At 40.1% G+C, this 18,628-nt stretch overlaps 1 protein-coding gene across 3 annotated transcripts in view; it reads left to right on the forward strand.

Annotated features, from left to right (window-relative positions):
- The first annotated feature begins 47 nt into the window (after positions 1 to 47).
- The window catches only part of rab26 (RAB26, member RAS oncogene family), a 70,286-nt gene continuing 51,705 nt past the window's right edge, over positions 48 to 18,628 (forward strand). Inside the window, exons 1-3 of one of the 3 annotated variants that reach the window (XM_076987942.1) lie at positions 48 to 204; positions 457 to 637; positions 2,502 to 2,612. In XM_076987942.1, coding sequence (XP_076844057.1) covers positions 461 to 637; positions 2,502 to 2,612 — 288 coding nt within the window. In that variant the 5' untranslated portion in view covers positions 48 to 204; positions 457 to 460. Of the gene's footprint in view, positions 638 to 2,501; positions 2,613 to 18,628 lie in introns of all 3 variants that reach the window. The other 2 variants (XM_076987945.1, XM_076987943.1) reach the window with 2 other exon arrangements.

An 18,628-nucleotide genomic window follows, 5' to 3' on the forward strand; every position in this document is an offset into this window, starting at 1 on the left:
GTCAAATGTGCAATAACGTGTGTTGTACCTTTAAGAGGTTCGCGTTCTAACAAGTTGTGTCTCGGAGCTCGCGGGGTGCAACGATGAGATGCGCGCGATGAGCTCGTTGTCAACAATCTCGCAAACTGGTCGGTACGAGACACGAGCGAAGACCCAGATACTGAAAATTGCACTGGAAAGGGGAACCACATATTTAAACTAAAGGTAACATAAAATAGTTGAACGTTTGAAATACTGTTTCAACCTAGCAGGTGGGCTTCTCCTGTGAACAACAATAAAAACAGGTGCGCTGCGTTGTGGGGGAAATTTAAGTTAACGTAATAGACGTTTAAAAAGTTTCACGTTTCTAAATACACATCACCCGAGAAAATCTGAGGATATTTTCTCCCGAACGCGCACTGACGATTTTATCACATTAACCTGCTCGCTGACATTTCATCCTAACTGAAAAAACAGCAACATGTCGAGGAAAAAGGCGATGAAAGGGAAGGGACCGACTGTTTCTCCAAGCAACGGCAAAGATAAGGGGAAAGAAGAGAAATGCAGCACAGAAGCCCAGATTCAGTCAAATGGAGTTGTTCTCCATAGCCGACCATCTCTAAGCAACAGTGGGGAATTTTATGATATATCATTTAAGGTAAGTTTTTTTGTTGTTTTTGTTGTTAGACTTAAGCCATTATGTTATGCCAAGCATAGCTTATGTATTAATTTATTCATGTATTGCTTTTTATTTTGTGTGCTTTATTTTGTCTGCGCGTCCGTACATTTGCTTTCTTTCCTATACGCACACCAACTAATGGACCACATGGCACATGCGGACTGTAGCGCTTGGCTCCGTGTTTTAAGGAAGGCTTTGCGACAAGGAACAGCTACATGGAAATAAACGTCCCCTCACTTCGGTGCGCCTGCCGCTGACGAAGTTGGGCCACGCGATTATTTAACGAGCACGCCAGCTGTGTCAATAAAGATACAGCAATGTAAACTTGCCAGGAACGGGAAAGGAACGACCAGCAGGCGAAAACAGATATGTTGTGTATCAAACACATGCCAGATCTAAACACTGCAATGCTTTACTCACATTGGATAACTGTTGTTATTGTTACTTAAAGTGTTTTTTTTGTGGAGGATGCGTAATATAAAGTTGTTGACACCACGGTGTTGAAAGTCAGGTGACCGACCTGCTTGTCTGCAGTACAACAAACGTCAGATTCAGACCTGCTGTTGATAACTAACAAGCTGCTTTTCTAATGCCCCTGACCCTGGGGTGCTTCAAAAGACACAGCAACATAGTTGTGTATTTCATAACAATTGTCTGATGGAAATTCATGGTGCATTCTCCCAGGAGACAGTTCTGGTTGGTATGGCGTATATATGAACAGCTAACAATTGATCTGTTTAGTTTGTATTTCAATTTCGTCCTAAACTGTGAAGCTGTTTTGTGATTTTGGACAAGGACATACTGGATTGGAAATTGTCTGAAAATGTGTGCATCTGACCTGACAGAAACACCGAGGAAATAGTGAAGACAGCAGCATGGTCACTATCCTACAGTAGTCTGGACTTGTCATGAGGTCGAAATCTGGCCTCTTTCCTTACTTCCTGCCTAAGACTGCAAGTTTGCATTGTTTCATGATACGGCAGAGAAAGCAAGCTGGACTTGCAGAGTCTAATGTCCTTTACTCCGCACAGTCACGTGTAGGCTGCACTTCAATGTCATGCCTCCAGGTTGTGTTTAAAATGCTTTGATGTGCATCAATGCTAGAAGCTTTACATCACATCCATAAGAAAATGTGCCTTTTTTATTAATCACTTAGCCTTAAACACATGTATTTATTTATTAAATTTTTCATTCACCATTGTAATCACTGTAATTTAGGCTAATCCATCTGAAATGCCTGCACGTTTCAGCCACTGTTTATTATTAGGCAACCTGAATAATTTATGAGTAAGCTAGATAAACCCTTAATCAGTTTGCATTATTACAAAAATATTACAAAAAATTACAGATGAACATTTTTGTAATCATTCATAATTTTTACAGAAACACAGTGCCCTTGTGTGTTTGAAATGTTCTGAGGATCTACTTGTTTCTATGCCATTATTAAGATGTTGCTACCACAGTGACCTACCTTTAGCTATCCATGTATTGGCTAATAAAGTAATGCATTATTTTGTTGTATTTTAGAGATTTGGGAACATGTGGAACCACAAACCTGGTACAGACCCATTTATGATAGCACACTCATTAACCAGAAACAACATTTATTACTTTGAGAAATCATTCTCAGTAAAAAGCAAAATTGTTGTTTGTGGTTAAAATTATTCATAAAATGATTAAATGTGTGACATCAATAATTATGTGGAAAACTATAAGCACTCTGTTGGATGAAACACATTTCAGGAACACTCAGGAACTACCAAGCTTCCTGGTTAGGAAAAATGTTCGAAAGTAAAGTTGAACTTAGTTTGTTAATGTTAAAGAGTAGGATGTTTTTCTACAGGTGATGCTCGTCGGAGACTCTGGGGTGGGAAAGACGTGCCTGCTCGTGCGTTTCAAAGATGGGGCTTTCCTTGCCGGAAGTTTCATTTCGACTGTTGGTATTGACTTCAGGGTGAGTAGGCTGAAACATACACCACCAGTATGTGCACACACGCACGGATGAACTAATTTTTGTGTTCGGTCCGACACAGTCAGGTCAGCATCTTGTCATTAAATCCATAATCTTCATGGCTCCTTTAAAATTGCTGTTCAGCCAAACATAAACTGAAGTGTTGTTGGCATTATGAAAACTAACCAGCTAAATCTGCTCTGCCTTTGGTACTGTGACAGAAAAAACTCACTTGGCCAAAAGCGTCAGTGTGAAATCACAGAACATCCCATGAAATGGCCTTCAGAGGGTAAATAGAGTTTGCTGATACATTTTCTCTGTCGCTTTTAAATGAAAAAAGCTTTTACCAAGAAATACAACTGCAGGGCTTTATGAAAGATGAGACAGACAAGATAACACCTATTAATCCCCAAAGAGAAATGAGAGCAGAGTACTTCTGAATGATTTTGTGTGTACATAATAAAAGCAAAAATACCATACTTGGAAATTCTGAATGAATCCTAGAGTTGACCATACTCACTCTGTTATAGTCACTACCTATCTGTACAGTACAAAGCAATGTCACCTAGGTGATCTAAAGACTTGAATTTGTCTTCTTTCTCCTAAAAAAAATCTCTTGTCTAAAATCGGCTATTCACAGAGACAGTACAGTTGCCTTGCATGCCCTGGTCTCATGGTTATTATAATTGATTCCAGTGCCTTGGTACATTTATATTGAGCAATAGAGAGACTGATGTCTGTACTACCACATGTTAATTAGTGGGGACTGCAGATGATGTGATAGTCCTTCCGTTGAACTTTACAAGCAGCTGAGAGTCATTATGAAATGTGTCTGCCCACATGTGTTAGAAACCATAGTAGTCCTCAAACTATAGTAATTCTTTATTTTGCAGTGTCTTTAGTTTATAGACAGAATTTGTTAACAAAAATACATTGTTTTCCAGACACACACATGCAAGGTTAATTTAAACCTTAATTTAAACCTACATAATCTAGAATAAGACATGAAGAATAATGAAGTTACCACTGGTCATATAAAGCAGCTTCAAGATGTAACGCGCTTGCATATGCAATCACAGATGTGGTAAGAATCTGTACGTGTAATGTGTGCATACTGACCAGTCAAATTCCATTGCACTTGTACTTGATTAAGGAAATAACAGTGATCATAAAATGGATTTGATGCATGTAAAAACAGGGCAGCACCAGAGAGAAGACTGTTACATACTCTGCTGTAACAACCCAAACCCCACAGTTCTTTAAGTGAAACTAGGATTGACCATGCCATTATCTGTGAAGAACAGGCTTCTGCAGTTTTGGTGATGTCATAGCGATTGTGTAGGCTCACAGTTCGACCCAGGGGTGCACAGAGTGCTCGTTAAGCCTGAAGTTTTGGCTGAAAATAAAAAAAGGTGTCTTGGCCTGTATAAAATATTACTGTTCGAATTTTGAGCATTATAACCTGAACATTTGGGCTTTGTAAGCAGTTCACAGTTATTTGAGTTGCTGGAAACGTAAACATGATATATGAGTATTTCATGATTATTAAGGCAAACTGTCAGATGAGAATGATGCATACAAATTATATTCTTCACCAGAGTTTCTTGAAAGTGGTTTTCTTGTAGATACAAGGTTATCAGTCTGATATCTTATGTTCTCTGTAAAGCACAAGTGTTTGCAAATAGTATTGCAACAGTATGCTGAATACTCAATAACAAGACAGTTGTTTGTGTGTGTGTGTGTGTGTGTGTGTGTGGTGTGTGTGTGTGTGTGTGTGTGTGTGCATGGGTGCGTGTGTGTGTGTGTGTGTGTGTGTGCATGGGTGCGTGTGTGTGCGTGTGTGTGTGTGTGTGTGTGTGTGTGTGTGTGTGTGTGTGTGTGTGAAGAAAAGGTACTGTGCCCCAGTGACTCTAGAATGTGTGAAGGCCCTGAGCTGGAGATGGAGACCCAATTCATTTGTGCATCACAAGGACATTCGTGCATCACAAGGACATTCATTCATCACAAGGACATTCTTTCTTTCTCCCAACTCATGCAACAACCAGGGGAGTAACTGCAGTGCACTGTAGTAATAGTAATAGAGATTTTCAAAACTGAAGTACACAAGGTATTCATAGATACAGGATGAATTGGACAGAGATCCTTCATCAGCTGTACACTGATGAAACAATTTTGAAAACCTGACTGTCTGTCTAAAACAAAGTTACACAGGCTCGGATGTTTCCTGGGTCAACAAGGTTGGTATAACATTCTGGGGAACCAGGGCAGTCTGATAAAAGTCTGATAAAAGTGGGCTACTGGAGCACATACAAGACACTCATGAACAGTAGTGGAGAATATAGGACTGATGGAAGGCTACTACTCACTCAACCCCATTGTGAGAGGGTGTATGCAGATGATGTGGGAAATATGAATGCTTCAATAGTGAACGTTAAGACTGACACCCAAACAACTAGGAGCTCAGTGGTCGACACACGAAAGCAGCAACTGCTGTCATAACTAGAGTTTGACAAAGTACAACATGAATGCTATCACAAGGAGGAGCCGGGACAACAGGCCAGGGGAGTGTCTCATCACCCCAACACCCCGAATTGGGACCCTCTTCATGGAGCAGTATCCTCCATTGAGAAGGTGGTTGGAGGCCAAGAAAAGAGGAACATGTAGAAAAGTTAACCAGCTATGAGTACTGCATAAATGTGATGAAGAGAAAGAGAATAAACAGGATATTCTTTCCACGAGCCATCCAAAGTGTACTTTAAGTGGCAGGCATAAGAACAGATCCACCAAAGCTGGACAACCATATTGGAGAAGGAGACGTCACACAACAATGCCCAGTGGTTGCAGAATCTGAAAACCGACAACACCAACCTCCCTGAACAGGATCCAGTAACCATCAGGCTAGCAGTCATCCAAGAAAGGGTCTTAAGTATGAAGAGCAGGACAGCTCCAAGCCCTGCCGTGGCCCATGCTTGCTGGCTGAAAAAGCGAACTGAACTCCATAAGTGCCTGGCACTGCAAACGAAAAAGCTGCTAACAAATGGAACCCACACTAAATGGAAGGTCCTACACTCCTGATCCTGAAGGACCCCCAGAAATAGGAAGTTCCATCCAACTGCTGGCTAATAAACAGCATCTGCACAACCGGGAAGCTCCTGTCATGCATCATTGCAGGTAAGATCAGTACACGCATGGCTCAATACATGAGAGGGACACAGAAAGGCATTGGCAAGAGCATTAGAAGAACCAAGCAACAGTTACTGGTGGACGAAGCAGTCACTCAACATTGTAAGACCAGACAGACCAACCTGTGCACCACCTGGATTCACTACAAGAAAGCCTATGAGTCCGTGCTCCGTACATGGATCCAGGAATATTTGAGGCTGTATAACATCAACTGGACTCTGAGAACCTTCATAAAGGACTTGGTGAAGCTGTAGAAGACGATCCTAGAAGCCAACTTTTTATTAAAATGTCTACTACTACTACAATGTCAGGCTAGGAAATTAAAGGTGTGTTAGTCAAAATTCGGGAAACACCACCTGTAAGCGAACAAACTTTCAGTCCCACCCATGAAGACAGAGCACGTCTCTACAGTGTCCAGCAGAATTCAGTTACAGTTTTCTAGATTTACCAGAGTAATGAGGTAGGCTGATATTGAATAATAATTCATTATTTAACTGGTTGTTAGCATAAGGGAAGCATATAGTAGCTATTATCTCAGGGTACTTGCAGAAGACTAGATCAATGATGAGCATCAGGAGAGCATCACAGCTCTCCCCTGGCAAAACATCAATGTGTTTAGCACAGTATGATGACATATCATTACATTGCTTTTTTCCCCAGCGACACTTTTTGTCCAAGTGTTCTACTTCACAGGAACCCTGTGCGACACAATATTGTAGACTTTTATACTCCTATTTGCACTAACAAATTCATAATGACTTTTCAAGTAAGACATTTGCATTTTGGACACTCTTTGTTACAATATTACAGACAGATCAGTAATAGAGGATATTTTATGTACAAATGAGGTAGGGAGTATTAAACATGTGCAATAAAACACATTGGAGGATTTGTGAGTGTGTGTATAGAGTGCTCATTGAAATGCAGCAATTGACTCCAAACAGCAAAACAAAATCAGCAGTAAAATGGCTTCCTGGTATAGACTTGGCCATTTGTAATCTAATAAATGGCATTAATTATATGGTCATTTCATCTTGTTTGAAATTTCAGCAACTATTTACAAATTAGCCTTCCGTTTTCTTCATGGCCTTTCAGTCTTTTGACTCCCAGTAAGCTTTTAGTGTTGAAGAGGACAGGCATGGCCATGAGCACCTGACGACAGGGTCAGTAGTTCTGCACCACGGGCAGAGAAGGAATGAAGGAATGTCCTTATGATGCCTGTATGAATACACCTCCAGCCTCAGCTAAGAGCGTTCACACTAGGGGCAGTCACTGGGCACAGTACCTTTTCTTACTCACACACATGCACACACAAGAGCACACACACAAACACATACACACACTCCAGATGCACACAAACACACACTCACTCCAGACACACACATAAACACACACACACTTCAGACGGACACACACACACTCACTCCAGATACGCGCGCACACACACACACTCACTCCAGACACGCGCACACACACACACACACACTCACTCCAGACACACACACACACACTCATCCCAGACGCACACACACAAGTGCACACACATAAACATGCTCATTCCAGGTGCACACACCTATTCACAGCACACACACACACACAAATATTATCACAAAGAGAATATAAAACAGCATGACTCAGACCTTGTATAAAGATGCACAATATGTTTTCTTGCACACAAAACCAAGTCCATAATTTGCTGTTACTACAAGAAAACACATGGCATCCACATTTTGCATGCTTCACTCTCCAACAGAGAGCAAGTTATTCCTGTATACTCAATTGTTTCTAGTATACTCACTTGAAGTCAAACGTTTGCTTCCAGTTACCCTAATGCACATTAAGAATCTTATCTAATGAATCTAGTTTAATATTCTTTCCTTATTAGTGATCTCTGGGACCTAGATTCTCAACATACAAAACTGAATACAATTTATATTTGTTCTCTTAACCCAAAAGAAATTGCCAAAAATTGTTACATACTTTGCCCAGTATAGCCAGCTGATCTTATTTTAGAGTATGTGGTCTGATTTAGAAATTAGGCTTTGAAAAAGAATCAGGCTTGATCAGATTGTGCTATAGAACCTGACAGGCTTTCCCTTTATCAGTGGAGTCACACATTTACCATAGCCAGCTGTCTGGTTTCAGATTAGCTCAGAGCCTGCCAGTGTTCATACATTTATTAACTGGTGTTGAATTACTGTAGTTTCCTGATTACTTTGTGGTTTTATGAGGTTTTCATTAATGCAGGCTTGTGTGATGCATTTGCTGTTCATCCATAATCATTCTTATTGTCCATGATTTGGCCAGAGGTCACGTGCTTGTGCGGCTGATATGTATAATTTGTAGAAACACAAAGCTGCGGGTTTACAGCACATATCTATTTAGCAGTGTGTTGCACCTTCTTAGGCCTTCAGCATAACATTAATTGACCTGGACGTGGGTTCTACACAATGTGGTATGTTTTGTGTCTGTGTTGTGCTTTGCAGAAACTACTGCACTTGCTGTAAATTGGGTCTGGGGACTGTGCACAATGCTGAATTTGCTGAGTACTAGCTGTCCTGCTTCTGAAAGCGTTCGGTGCCTCATGACGTGATGCATCATCGTGCTGGACGTGTCCATCCAGCATGTGGATAAACTGTAGCTCTGGAGGGATGAACTCGGTCAGCGACAATGTTTGGACACGCCGTGTCATTCAGGAGCCGTGTTGTGTGGCAGAGCATCACTCTCCCACACTCTCACCACCTCATACTGCTGGCACAGTGGTTTTATGGATCTGTGTTGCTTGTGCCAAATTTGTACCCTTCCATCTGCCTGATGCTAAAGAAGTCTGGGTACATCTGACCGGGAAACTTTCAACACTTCTCAGCAGTCCATGGTTAATTCTCCTGGGCCTCCTGGAAACATGTTTTCTTGTTTATTGCTGTCAGCCCAGGAACACAATGTAGTCTTTGGCTGTCAAAGTCTGTCAAGTGTTGCATTCTGGGATGAAACTCGTCAGACCGGCGTTTAATGGGGATGCGATGATCCTGGTAGTAGCCCATCTGTTCACACAATTCTCACCATTCTTCATCGATCCTTCTGGTCCACAAGCTAAACTGAACAGCTAACTGCTGATAGTCATTGCTTTTCACATAATCCTTGGCAAAACGTTGATGTAGTTGTACATGGGAGGCTGTAGACAATAGCTCTTTGGGAGATGCTAGAACCAGCACAGCTAGCGCCACCTGTCATGCCATGTTGGTTCTTTATGGGTGCTCATTTTGCCAATTCCAATACTCAGTAAACCTCTACTTGATGCTGGTTGGCTTGATTTACACCACACACAGCAGGCATGGGAGGTAGGACATGTGGAAATGCACAGTTTGTGCTAAGATGGAGGCGTGTACCAAATAAACTGAAGTGTGTGCGTGTGTGTGTGTTAGAGCAAATTATTTACAATAATAGTAACATTATTATTATTATTATTATTATTATTATTATTATTATTATTATTATTATAAAACATTAATATAATGTAATATTATAATTACATATCATATTAATCATCACTTCCTTTCAGTATGCGCAATTGCGCATTCATGTACATAACTAACCTTTTGTAGTGTCACAGTGATTTTGGTTATCCCCAGACATCCTTCCACCTATTGGCCAATGATTTGTAAATAACTCCTCTTGCCCTCTGGATATTGCACCTCCTCTCTTTTGAACTTGGATTGGTAGTCTGCTCGCACGCGTGTGGGGCATGGCTTGGCGTTTGCACTGCCACCTGGTCCCGTCATCCTTTAAAGAAGAGTGCTCAAAGCAATATGGATCACAACACCATGCAGGCAGGCCCAGCTTGTGGCCCCTTTGACAACAACCCTGTCACATATATCAAAGCGAGGAGTCACTCAGTGTCTTTATTCAAATGAGACAAGTTTTCATCAGGGTTTGCGTGGGCTGGTAGTGCCACTCAGTGATTGACAAATGCCACTGGCAACAATGTTTTTCTGAACATTCCACAAAGATGTGATTAATCGTAATTTGGATTAATTTTGAAATGCAAGACTGCAAACCCATTATTGGTTGTCTAAGTCTGCAAGAGTTGACTACTGCTACTGATAATTTCTCAATCTAAAATCCCATCCCATCATTAGAGATAGCTCTAAGGTACACTATCATCATAATCCAAATTATGTCAGAAGATTTTGGAAGTAAAAACTGGGTTTGCAGCAGCAACAGTTCTATCTCCTCCTTTGCAGTATCAGCAGGCTAAGGAAATGTCTGGAGTAGTCTGAATCATACACATATGTGTTTTAATAAGACTACGCTTCAGATATTATTTGGATTGAAAAACATGGAAAGTGACAATAAATGATACATTAGGGAAGGAACATAAATAATGCTTTGAAATGAAGAGTTTTTGAAGTCAGCGAGATGTCTTGTCTTGTACAGCTTTGCTGTGTAGAGATGTTGACCTTGGATGTTGCCTGCTTTTAGGTTGAAGCAGAAACTCGGGTTATTCCTGTGTACGAATAATTTGAGAGGATTTTTTGAAACATTGTGAGACAACCCTTCACAATGATATTGCACAATGATATTGCAGATAATGGAAAGTCGAAGTCAGATTGGCTTTTTACAACAGCCATCGTCACAGAGCTGCTTCACACAGGTCCGACTCCAAGCCCCAGTGAGTAGCAGCAGCAAGGAAAAAACTCCTACTTGTTAGGGAAAACTAACAATATTAGTTATCTGTTGCTGTGTCAGTCATGGATCCACACTTGTGTAGCTTGTATCAGAAATGTCCCATAGTGTTATTTTACAGTTATCTCATATGTACATTGGATGTTCATATTTTCTCCACACACGTTCCAGCATCGGGTTCAGACAACGTGGGGGAAATATTTTGAAGTCACCTGAGGTTTGTCATCTACCTGTTAGAGTAAGTATCTGTACATTGTGTCAGATGGCAGGTCTGTTGATCTTGAATGGTGCTAATGAGAGGCAGCCAGGTTATCTCTCTCAGGACTTTACCAGATGGTGTGGGTGTGAAGGTGTGTGTGCATGTGTGTCTTCTCACACATACTCTTTTGAATTTGAGCATTCCAAGGCTATTTGTAGGTGCAGGTTTTCCTATTTACATTACATTTAAATCCTTAGCTTTAGGAGAAGGTGATCAAATCAAAACTTAGTTATAATTAAATGTCAGTGGCATACAGAAATTCCAGTTGTTAGTAAAACAGAAATCCAAGACCACCTCTGATCCTGATAAGAGCTTCTACACATTATAACATTGACTCTACGAGAATCCTACCGTGTCCTGGTATTAAAGCTAAGAATGCAGAGGGCTTCATGTTGCTGTCCAAGGCTAATCTGTACACATTCTCTTATATGGACTCACCAGGTCAAGAATGCCTGACGGGTTATCGGTTGATTAGCAGCAATGCTAAAGGTTGCTGCATTGGGAACTACAGCGATTGTAGGGTCAACCTAAGCTAGCTGATCGGGTCATCATTCTACTGTCTGTTGTTTGGGTCAATGGCGCTATCGGTATTGCTGTTGAGGATCAAAATGGTGGTAAAAAGTAAAAAGAAAACGAATTAAACTTTAAATATTTAATCATATATGCAATGTACAAGTTGCAGGATATCCAATGGGCAATGCATTCTAGTAGTAGTATATATATATATATATATATAAGCATGACTAAATTTCTTAGCATCTTGCAAACAGATAAGGTCTCTCATGTAATATTCCTTATTGATATAATGCAGTATATAATAAAATGCCTTTTAGTATTATTGCTAATGCAAATTAGGAGAAAAAATGATCAGATACGTATCTGAACTGGACTGCATGGGGTAAAATGGCAGACCTTTTTATGTTCCTATGTATACACGTCAAATGGGAGCATCACTTTTTACTAAATTTTGTTCTGCACAAGATTTCTGATTATTTTAATGTATTAAACACTGTCATTCATGGTTTTAACAAAACTTAAGTTGGAATTGCCAACAAATCTTTATGAACAAAATAATTGATATTTAAAAAATTTAATCACACTTAATAGTGATTAAACTTAAATGATAACGCTTAGTAGTTGAAGTTACACAGTCCTGAAGGTAGGGGGCACCCTCAGCACCCCCTGTCCCTGATAGTATGGATGAGCTGTCGTTGTGAACTTGGGTTTTACACACTCCAGTGCTGTTGTTATACTGCTGCTTGACTAATAATAATGTTCAAGCTTATGTTTCAAATTATAAAACCAGCTGATCACTGGATAGCAGGCTCTGTTTATGTGTTGTAAAACACCATGTGCTTTCTCAAACAGTTTATGTTCTTTACACAGAGAACCGACATTGGGTTCAAATGTCAATTTATTGACAATTATTGTACCTCTGTACTTACAACAATTAACCCACTCAACCTCCTCCTGCTTTGATAACAATTTTGTGTAAATCATTTTTGTCCAGATTTATCAACACTGATGTGTAAAATGCCTCATGACACCTTTTGATAAAATCTTTTATAACAGGACCATGCCCCTTTTCATGCAGAGGATGGCCACTTACAATTATTGTGTCATCCTCAAATTCTGCTATATGTCTGTAATCTACCATGTTATCCCTGTAATGAATCTCCAATAGTGGAAAGAGCACTCAGTTGTCAAGGGATTACCATAACTGTACCCTTTAGGTTCTGTCTATCAAAAAGGTTGTTTTCTTCCTACCATGTCATAATTTAAGCCAAAATTAGCTTCGAGTTTCCTCACCAAAATATCTGTCTGGACTGTTTTAAATGCATATGAAAAATCAATAAATCACTCTTGACCTACTTCTTGGACTATGTAGATGTGTTAGTACCATGTTGTGCAGATTGGCCTTTGCATCTTCCACTCCTTGTTTGTGTCAATATCAGGGGTGTAGTGGGGGGGTCGCGGGGGGACGACGACCCCCCACTTATTTTAACAGGGGGGACATGTCCCCCCCAGTGGTGTAGTGGGAGTGTGAAGCGGGGGAACACCGTCCCCCCACTTATTTTAACTGGATGTTGCTCTTGCTGAGACTGTTACGTCAAACGCTAGGTTTATACATGATGCGTTAGTAATTCGCCAACCCCTGGCGATCGATCGCCACCCCCCGCTCAACACCTTACACTCGCCAACTCGCCACCCCCCCAACCCCTTCAACAATTTAGACTCGCTACACCGCCACACCAAAAACGACCCCCCACTTATTTTTTTAGGACTACACCACTGGTCAATATGCAAATGCAAATGAATCTAACAAACTGAGATTTCTTCAGTAAGATTTACTAAACTCTGCATAAATTAAGCTGTAAGGGCTACTGGCCTAAAATTATGTTTTTACAGTTTTGCCACTGTCTATTAAGTGACGTGAAAAAATTAACACATAATTGGACACAACATATGTGCTCAGTAAATAAGCAGAGTAGGTCCTGTTCCTTCAGGGACATGTTCCTTACTCCAGATTATTTAAATGATGTGATCACATATCAACAGTGTTTGGTCCCTCAACACGTTAGTTTCCTGCTTAAAAAAATGCCGATTACCAGTCATTTGTGGATTATGGTAGCTCCTAGGATATTAAAATATGCTCAGGTATCCAAAATTAGTACAACAACTTTATCAATCTGGGGTGACTTCAACCATAGAAAATCCCATTATTGATGAGTCTTGAAAGATAAGAAGTAGTTATGGAAGGAAAGATAATAGGGCCATCCCTATTTTGCTAGTGTTTTTCAAAAGCCTCTGATACAGTGATTTTATCATATCAATTTGAGCCTGTCCCAGCTGTTTTCCTGGAAACAAACATACAGTCCAGATATCACAAAGTGATCAATGATGTCCTGTAAGGGTGAGGAAGACTATGCAGGGCAAGTGCAGAGCTGAGAAATGTTTATTGGTGGAAATTCTGAAGCCGACATTGTTCCAAGGGTCTGTGGTCAGTTAGATGGTAGATAATGAAACAAAACCCAATAAATAATTTCTCCTTCCAGTGAGGCAGAGTTGGAGCAGGGTAAACTAATGCTGCTCCAGGAAGCAGTCAGTTTCTCCCCAATACCAGAGCCATAGACTAGCCATTGCTCACTCGCTGCATCCTGGCCAGAGTCTGAACAAAAGCTGAACCAAAAACAAAACCTCATGGCTTTAGCTCCATTGCAAACCCCAAACTCTGATTGGGCAACCATGGCCCTGTAATAGTAAAATGGTTAAAATTATATAATGTGGGACTAGAGATGGACTATTATACAGCAAAATATTAAACATATTTTCAAAATCTTGTGGAAGACTTTTCAACTCAGGGAAAACAGATGAGATCATACTGCGCAAAGATTAAGTGCATGAGTCTCACATTGTCAGTGGCATCAGCAAAAACCAAACAAAAAGCAGAAATATGGCAGGATTTTTCATGCTTGGCAAACATATGATTGCTGACTCGCAGGCAGAGAAAGAAAACTGGGTGAGAACCATAAAGCACCCATCCTCTTATCATCGAAGGTGAGGAAGCACTGATAATGTTCTATCCTGCAGTGTCTCTTGAGATAAGAGGACTAGGTGTCTATGGAGGTAGAAAAGGCTGTCCCTGCTGGTAGCTTGTGTCTCCACAGTGTCCTCTGCCCTGGTGCATCTGCAGGGCTCTCTGAGGTTAGTCTGGATTCAGATGGAGAGCTCCAGCTTGTGTGGATAGAACAAGGAGCTTGTACACTATATAAAAAAGCAAATAATCTAATTTTTTTTTTTTATAGATGGGAAAGGCTTAATGAATGAAACATTCAAAAGCAAAATCAGAGGTTCTTGCAAAATAAGATAATGTTTCTTTAACACGTATCGATGCCAAGTCTTGCCTACTGAAATAGCATAGGAAAGAGTAGGACAAAATGGTGCTTTATTGAATGCATGGAGGTTTGCCAGTTTTGACCAATGTTTTTTTAATAAAGCAACAAGATGATTATTTTCAGACTAACAAACAGTAAGAGACTAGAGAGATATTGTTTTGTAGGTCTTATTTTAGACACAGTGCCTCGTAAAAGAAAATTACATCATTTTCTGGACACGTTGTGCTCTTTAAAGACTTATCTTCATAATTCATTAATTTAAAGTGATATTGGTATTTTGAAAGAAAATATTCTGTGACAAAAATAGAAAGCTACTGTCTGCTTAAATACTTAAAGCCTCTGTGCTCTGGAAGCCCCAATTTTCCACAGATTTTCCACAGATTTCACATGGTATTTACATTATTGTAAATCAATAAAAATGTTCACCTTTTCTGGAGACAGCACACCCTTCATTTTTTTCTTCAGAAGGACTGGGCATGTGGTTAAGACTGAAGGATCAAAATACAAGGAGATGCTGCAAGACAAACTACTTCAGTGTTTTAAAAGAAAGTAAAGGTTAATCTTGAGAGAAACTCCACCTTTCAGCAGAATGTCCCACACACAAGGCCATAGCAACACAGGAGTGGTTGACCAACAAAAAGATGAATGTTTTACAAAATCATAGTTCAGATTTCAATCCAATATTTCAATATTTGAATACTGCAGTTTACAATCATTATACATCCAACCTGAAGAAAATGGAGTAAACTTACCAATCAAATTCAAACCAATCAAACTATTACATATGCACTAACTTAACAAATACAGGTGTTTTATGAGTGTTGTTTGCATGACACATTCAGAAATGTTAATAATATACACATGGTGTAAATGTGGGATTTCTCCCCTTGGTGAAAAGAGCTTCCCAACATTAATAAATTAAAAACACTGTGTGTTCAGTTAGAGATTATTGCCACACAATTAATGTTAGCCATCCATAATCAGAGGTTAAAGGTTAACAAGACTGCTGTTGGCTCTGCATTTGTCAGAGAAGGAATTCTACCTTCAGTCCAGCAATGACTGTGATAGTCCTGTAAAACATCACAGCAGGTCCTGATACCGCTATGTCAGCACGATGGTGACCACTGCACAAGTACATTACCCAGATCCAAATATTAAATATACGTTTTGGGATTTTATTCCTGAATTTATATGTTATCATGTCACTTATGTGCTGTATAGGAGTGAACAGGAGTGAACAGTATTAGCAAGAGCCTGACAAATGCACAGAAACAGATGGATTCCAGTGTGTACCTGGCCTCTCCTGGGTGGTACCTAATGAAGGTGTCAAAGAGTGTATGTGCGGCGTAGCTGTTTGTAATGCAGGTTATGCTAAACACGTCAGCATATTATTGCATTGTTCATTTGCACCATGACCGTTGAGCAAATCCTGAATTTTCGAGTAAACATGGTTAGCCTTGCCATATGAAATTTGAAAGGTAACTAATCAGGATGGTCTTAAAACTGAGCCACCAAGCCTTGACTGCAAATCACATCGCACTGTATTCTGATCTCCTGGGAGTGAAGGACCAATTTTCTTTGCGGTAGGTGTTAGCATTTGCCTCACGGTGTGTTATCAGTGGCATTTGGTTTTGTGTTCGCCAGCTTTCATGACCGCTGCTGATATGAGGTCCACACACTACAGCAAGGGCATGTGTAGTGAGAAGAAAAGCTCATCTGAAGGTGGGAGTACCAGAGTAGAAATCTGCGACTAGATGTGGAAGCAAAACGGTTACTGAAGACCATGAGCTTCTGGTACATTAGCCAGAGGTATAAAAAACACAGTATAAAACTATTCTTTGATAGTAACCAGACACTAGTCATAGTACATATTGTACTACTTTTGGTTAGTTTTAATTAGCTAGAGGTGTTTATGTCTGAGCAAGTATTTTATTTAGAATATTTTACATCATTTCAGTTTTGATTCATCATTCAGTACAGAATCATGAAACAGAATACTGGAATTCATTTGTGTCCTCATAGAATTAATTATGGTGATTCATTGTGAATGACCTAAATTACATCTTTATGCATATGGTCTCCACAGTTTGCCTTGAACTAAATAAAAATACATTACCTTCATTATTTAATGAATCCTAATTTATAAGGTCCTTTCAGTACCCGTGAAAGTAGTGATCACACTGTTCTCACTTTATACTGATAAAAATCTGGAACATGAATGCAGTGTACAGTAGAAAGCCCCACATGGGAATCCACAGCATCGTTTGAGTCCACAAATGAATAATTAGTCTCATGAGTAGAGAATAAGTAGAGAAAAGTCATTAAACTAGTCAGTGCTGGGTCAGGCATGAGCAGATCAAGATTCATTGATCTACAAAAAAAGTCTCAAGTTCCTTCTGTCTTTCTCTAAACCTTGTCTACAAAAACAAGAAGTCCTTAGGAATGGCTAGGTGATAAATGATGATGAGTAAAGGCGTAAATTCAAATGTCTTCTTAGAGCAGGCCATTTTCTAGCCTGGTCAATGTAAATCTTGTTCTCGCAGTCTGGAGAGCTGAGTTTACGTGTTCCATGACAGTACAAGTCTATAGAGCTTAGGTACCAGATGTAGAACGGGACCGGCATTCTGCCTAAAATACTTCATAATGTGATTACGTAAAATCCACGTGGAGTTTTGACCCTGCTGTCAGTCTCAATGTAAGCTTGTACATTTCAGTTCACCTCCAAACTGAATCACAGTGAGTAACTTCACTGCCCATAAAGCAAACAAGCTGTGGAACCTGAACTTGGTGTAAGACCTCCCCTCCTCCAAGATCAGTTATATCCGTTTAGGTGTGTGGCATCCAAGAACCAAGAACATCATGTTATGAAGGCAGATTGTGAACTTGGACTGTACAAACAATACAAAAAATAATAATTCACCATCCAAAAGATGTACGTCCAATCACATTTAAGAGCATTCTTGGCAATTTTTCTCAATTCCTGGGTGGGTTGTTGGTAAAACATTTTTGAATGGAATAACATTGTTCTCTTTCTTAAGGAGACCTAATTAGTCAAAGGTATGACTAACTTTACGATATTAGCACAGATTCAAATTGAGGATGCTTAATATGTGCCTCATTGAATTATGAATGTACATTAGACACTACAATTAGCAGGTCAGCACAATCTATAATGCAAATGACAATGAAAGTAAATACTCAAAACAAAGATAGTTTATCATTGGGGATCTTGGAAAATGAAATAAATGTAGTCATTTATAATAGAATGGTTATAATTTCCTTTCACATGCCATGGTGAGTGGGGGAGGGGAAGCTGGGAGAACAGTACACCACATTTATTCATGACAATTCAAAGACCGACAATGGAGGATAACACGTGCAGGTTCATATACACACCCATTAACGAGGGGGAAACGAGAGACAGGTGCAACAGGCTAACATAGGAAAGCTAACGAGGGGGGGAGGGGCAACGACATCAACAAACAGACACACTGGTACTCGGGGGGGGGGGGGGGGGGGGGGGGGGGGTTATACCATTACATCACTATTTGTAATCTAATTCAATTTCTGCATTTACATAGAGTGGGTGCATGTATTACATGCAATTTTATCATTGCACAAAAGCTCTCAACAGTCTGTGGGTAAGACTCTGATGTTAGCTCGTAGTGTGAATAATTCAGTGTGCATAAGTGCATGATGTGTGTACGTGAATAGTTTTGACTCTATTGATTGTTGTCATTGTGCTAACATGGTTAAGGTAAACGTCTTCTATGCACAGTTTGCCTCTGGGTGATGGTCATTAACGCCTGGAAAAGCTCCAGTTCCTTTGCTCGAGGTCTCCTCCCGCAGTGAGAAGTATGATGCTCCCACACCCCTTTGAGTAGTGCAGTCCCTTTAATGTGCTGCTACTGCCTGGAAAACAGACTGCACATGCACTATTGCACATGAAAACCAGAGGGTGATTTCTAGAACAGCCTGTTCCAATCCATCCCCTTAAA

Source organism: Brachyhypopomus gauderio, unplaced genomic scaffold (assembly GCF_052324685.1).
Source record: "Brachyhypopomus gauderio isolate BG-103 unplaced genomic scaffold, BGAUD_0.2 sc57, whole genome shotgun sequence".
Lineage (NCBI taxonomy): Eukaryota > Metazoa > Chordata > Actinopteri > Gymnotiformes > Hypopomidae > Brachyhypopomus > Brachyhypopomus gauderio.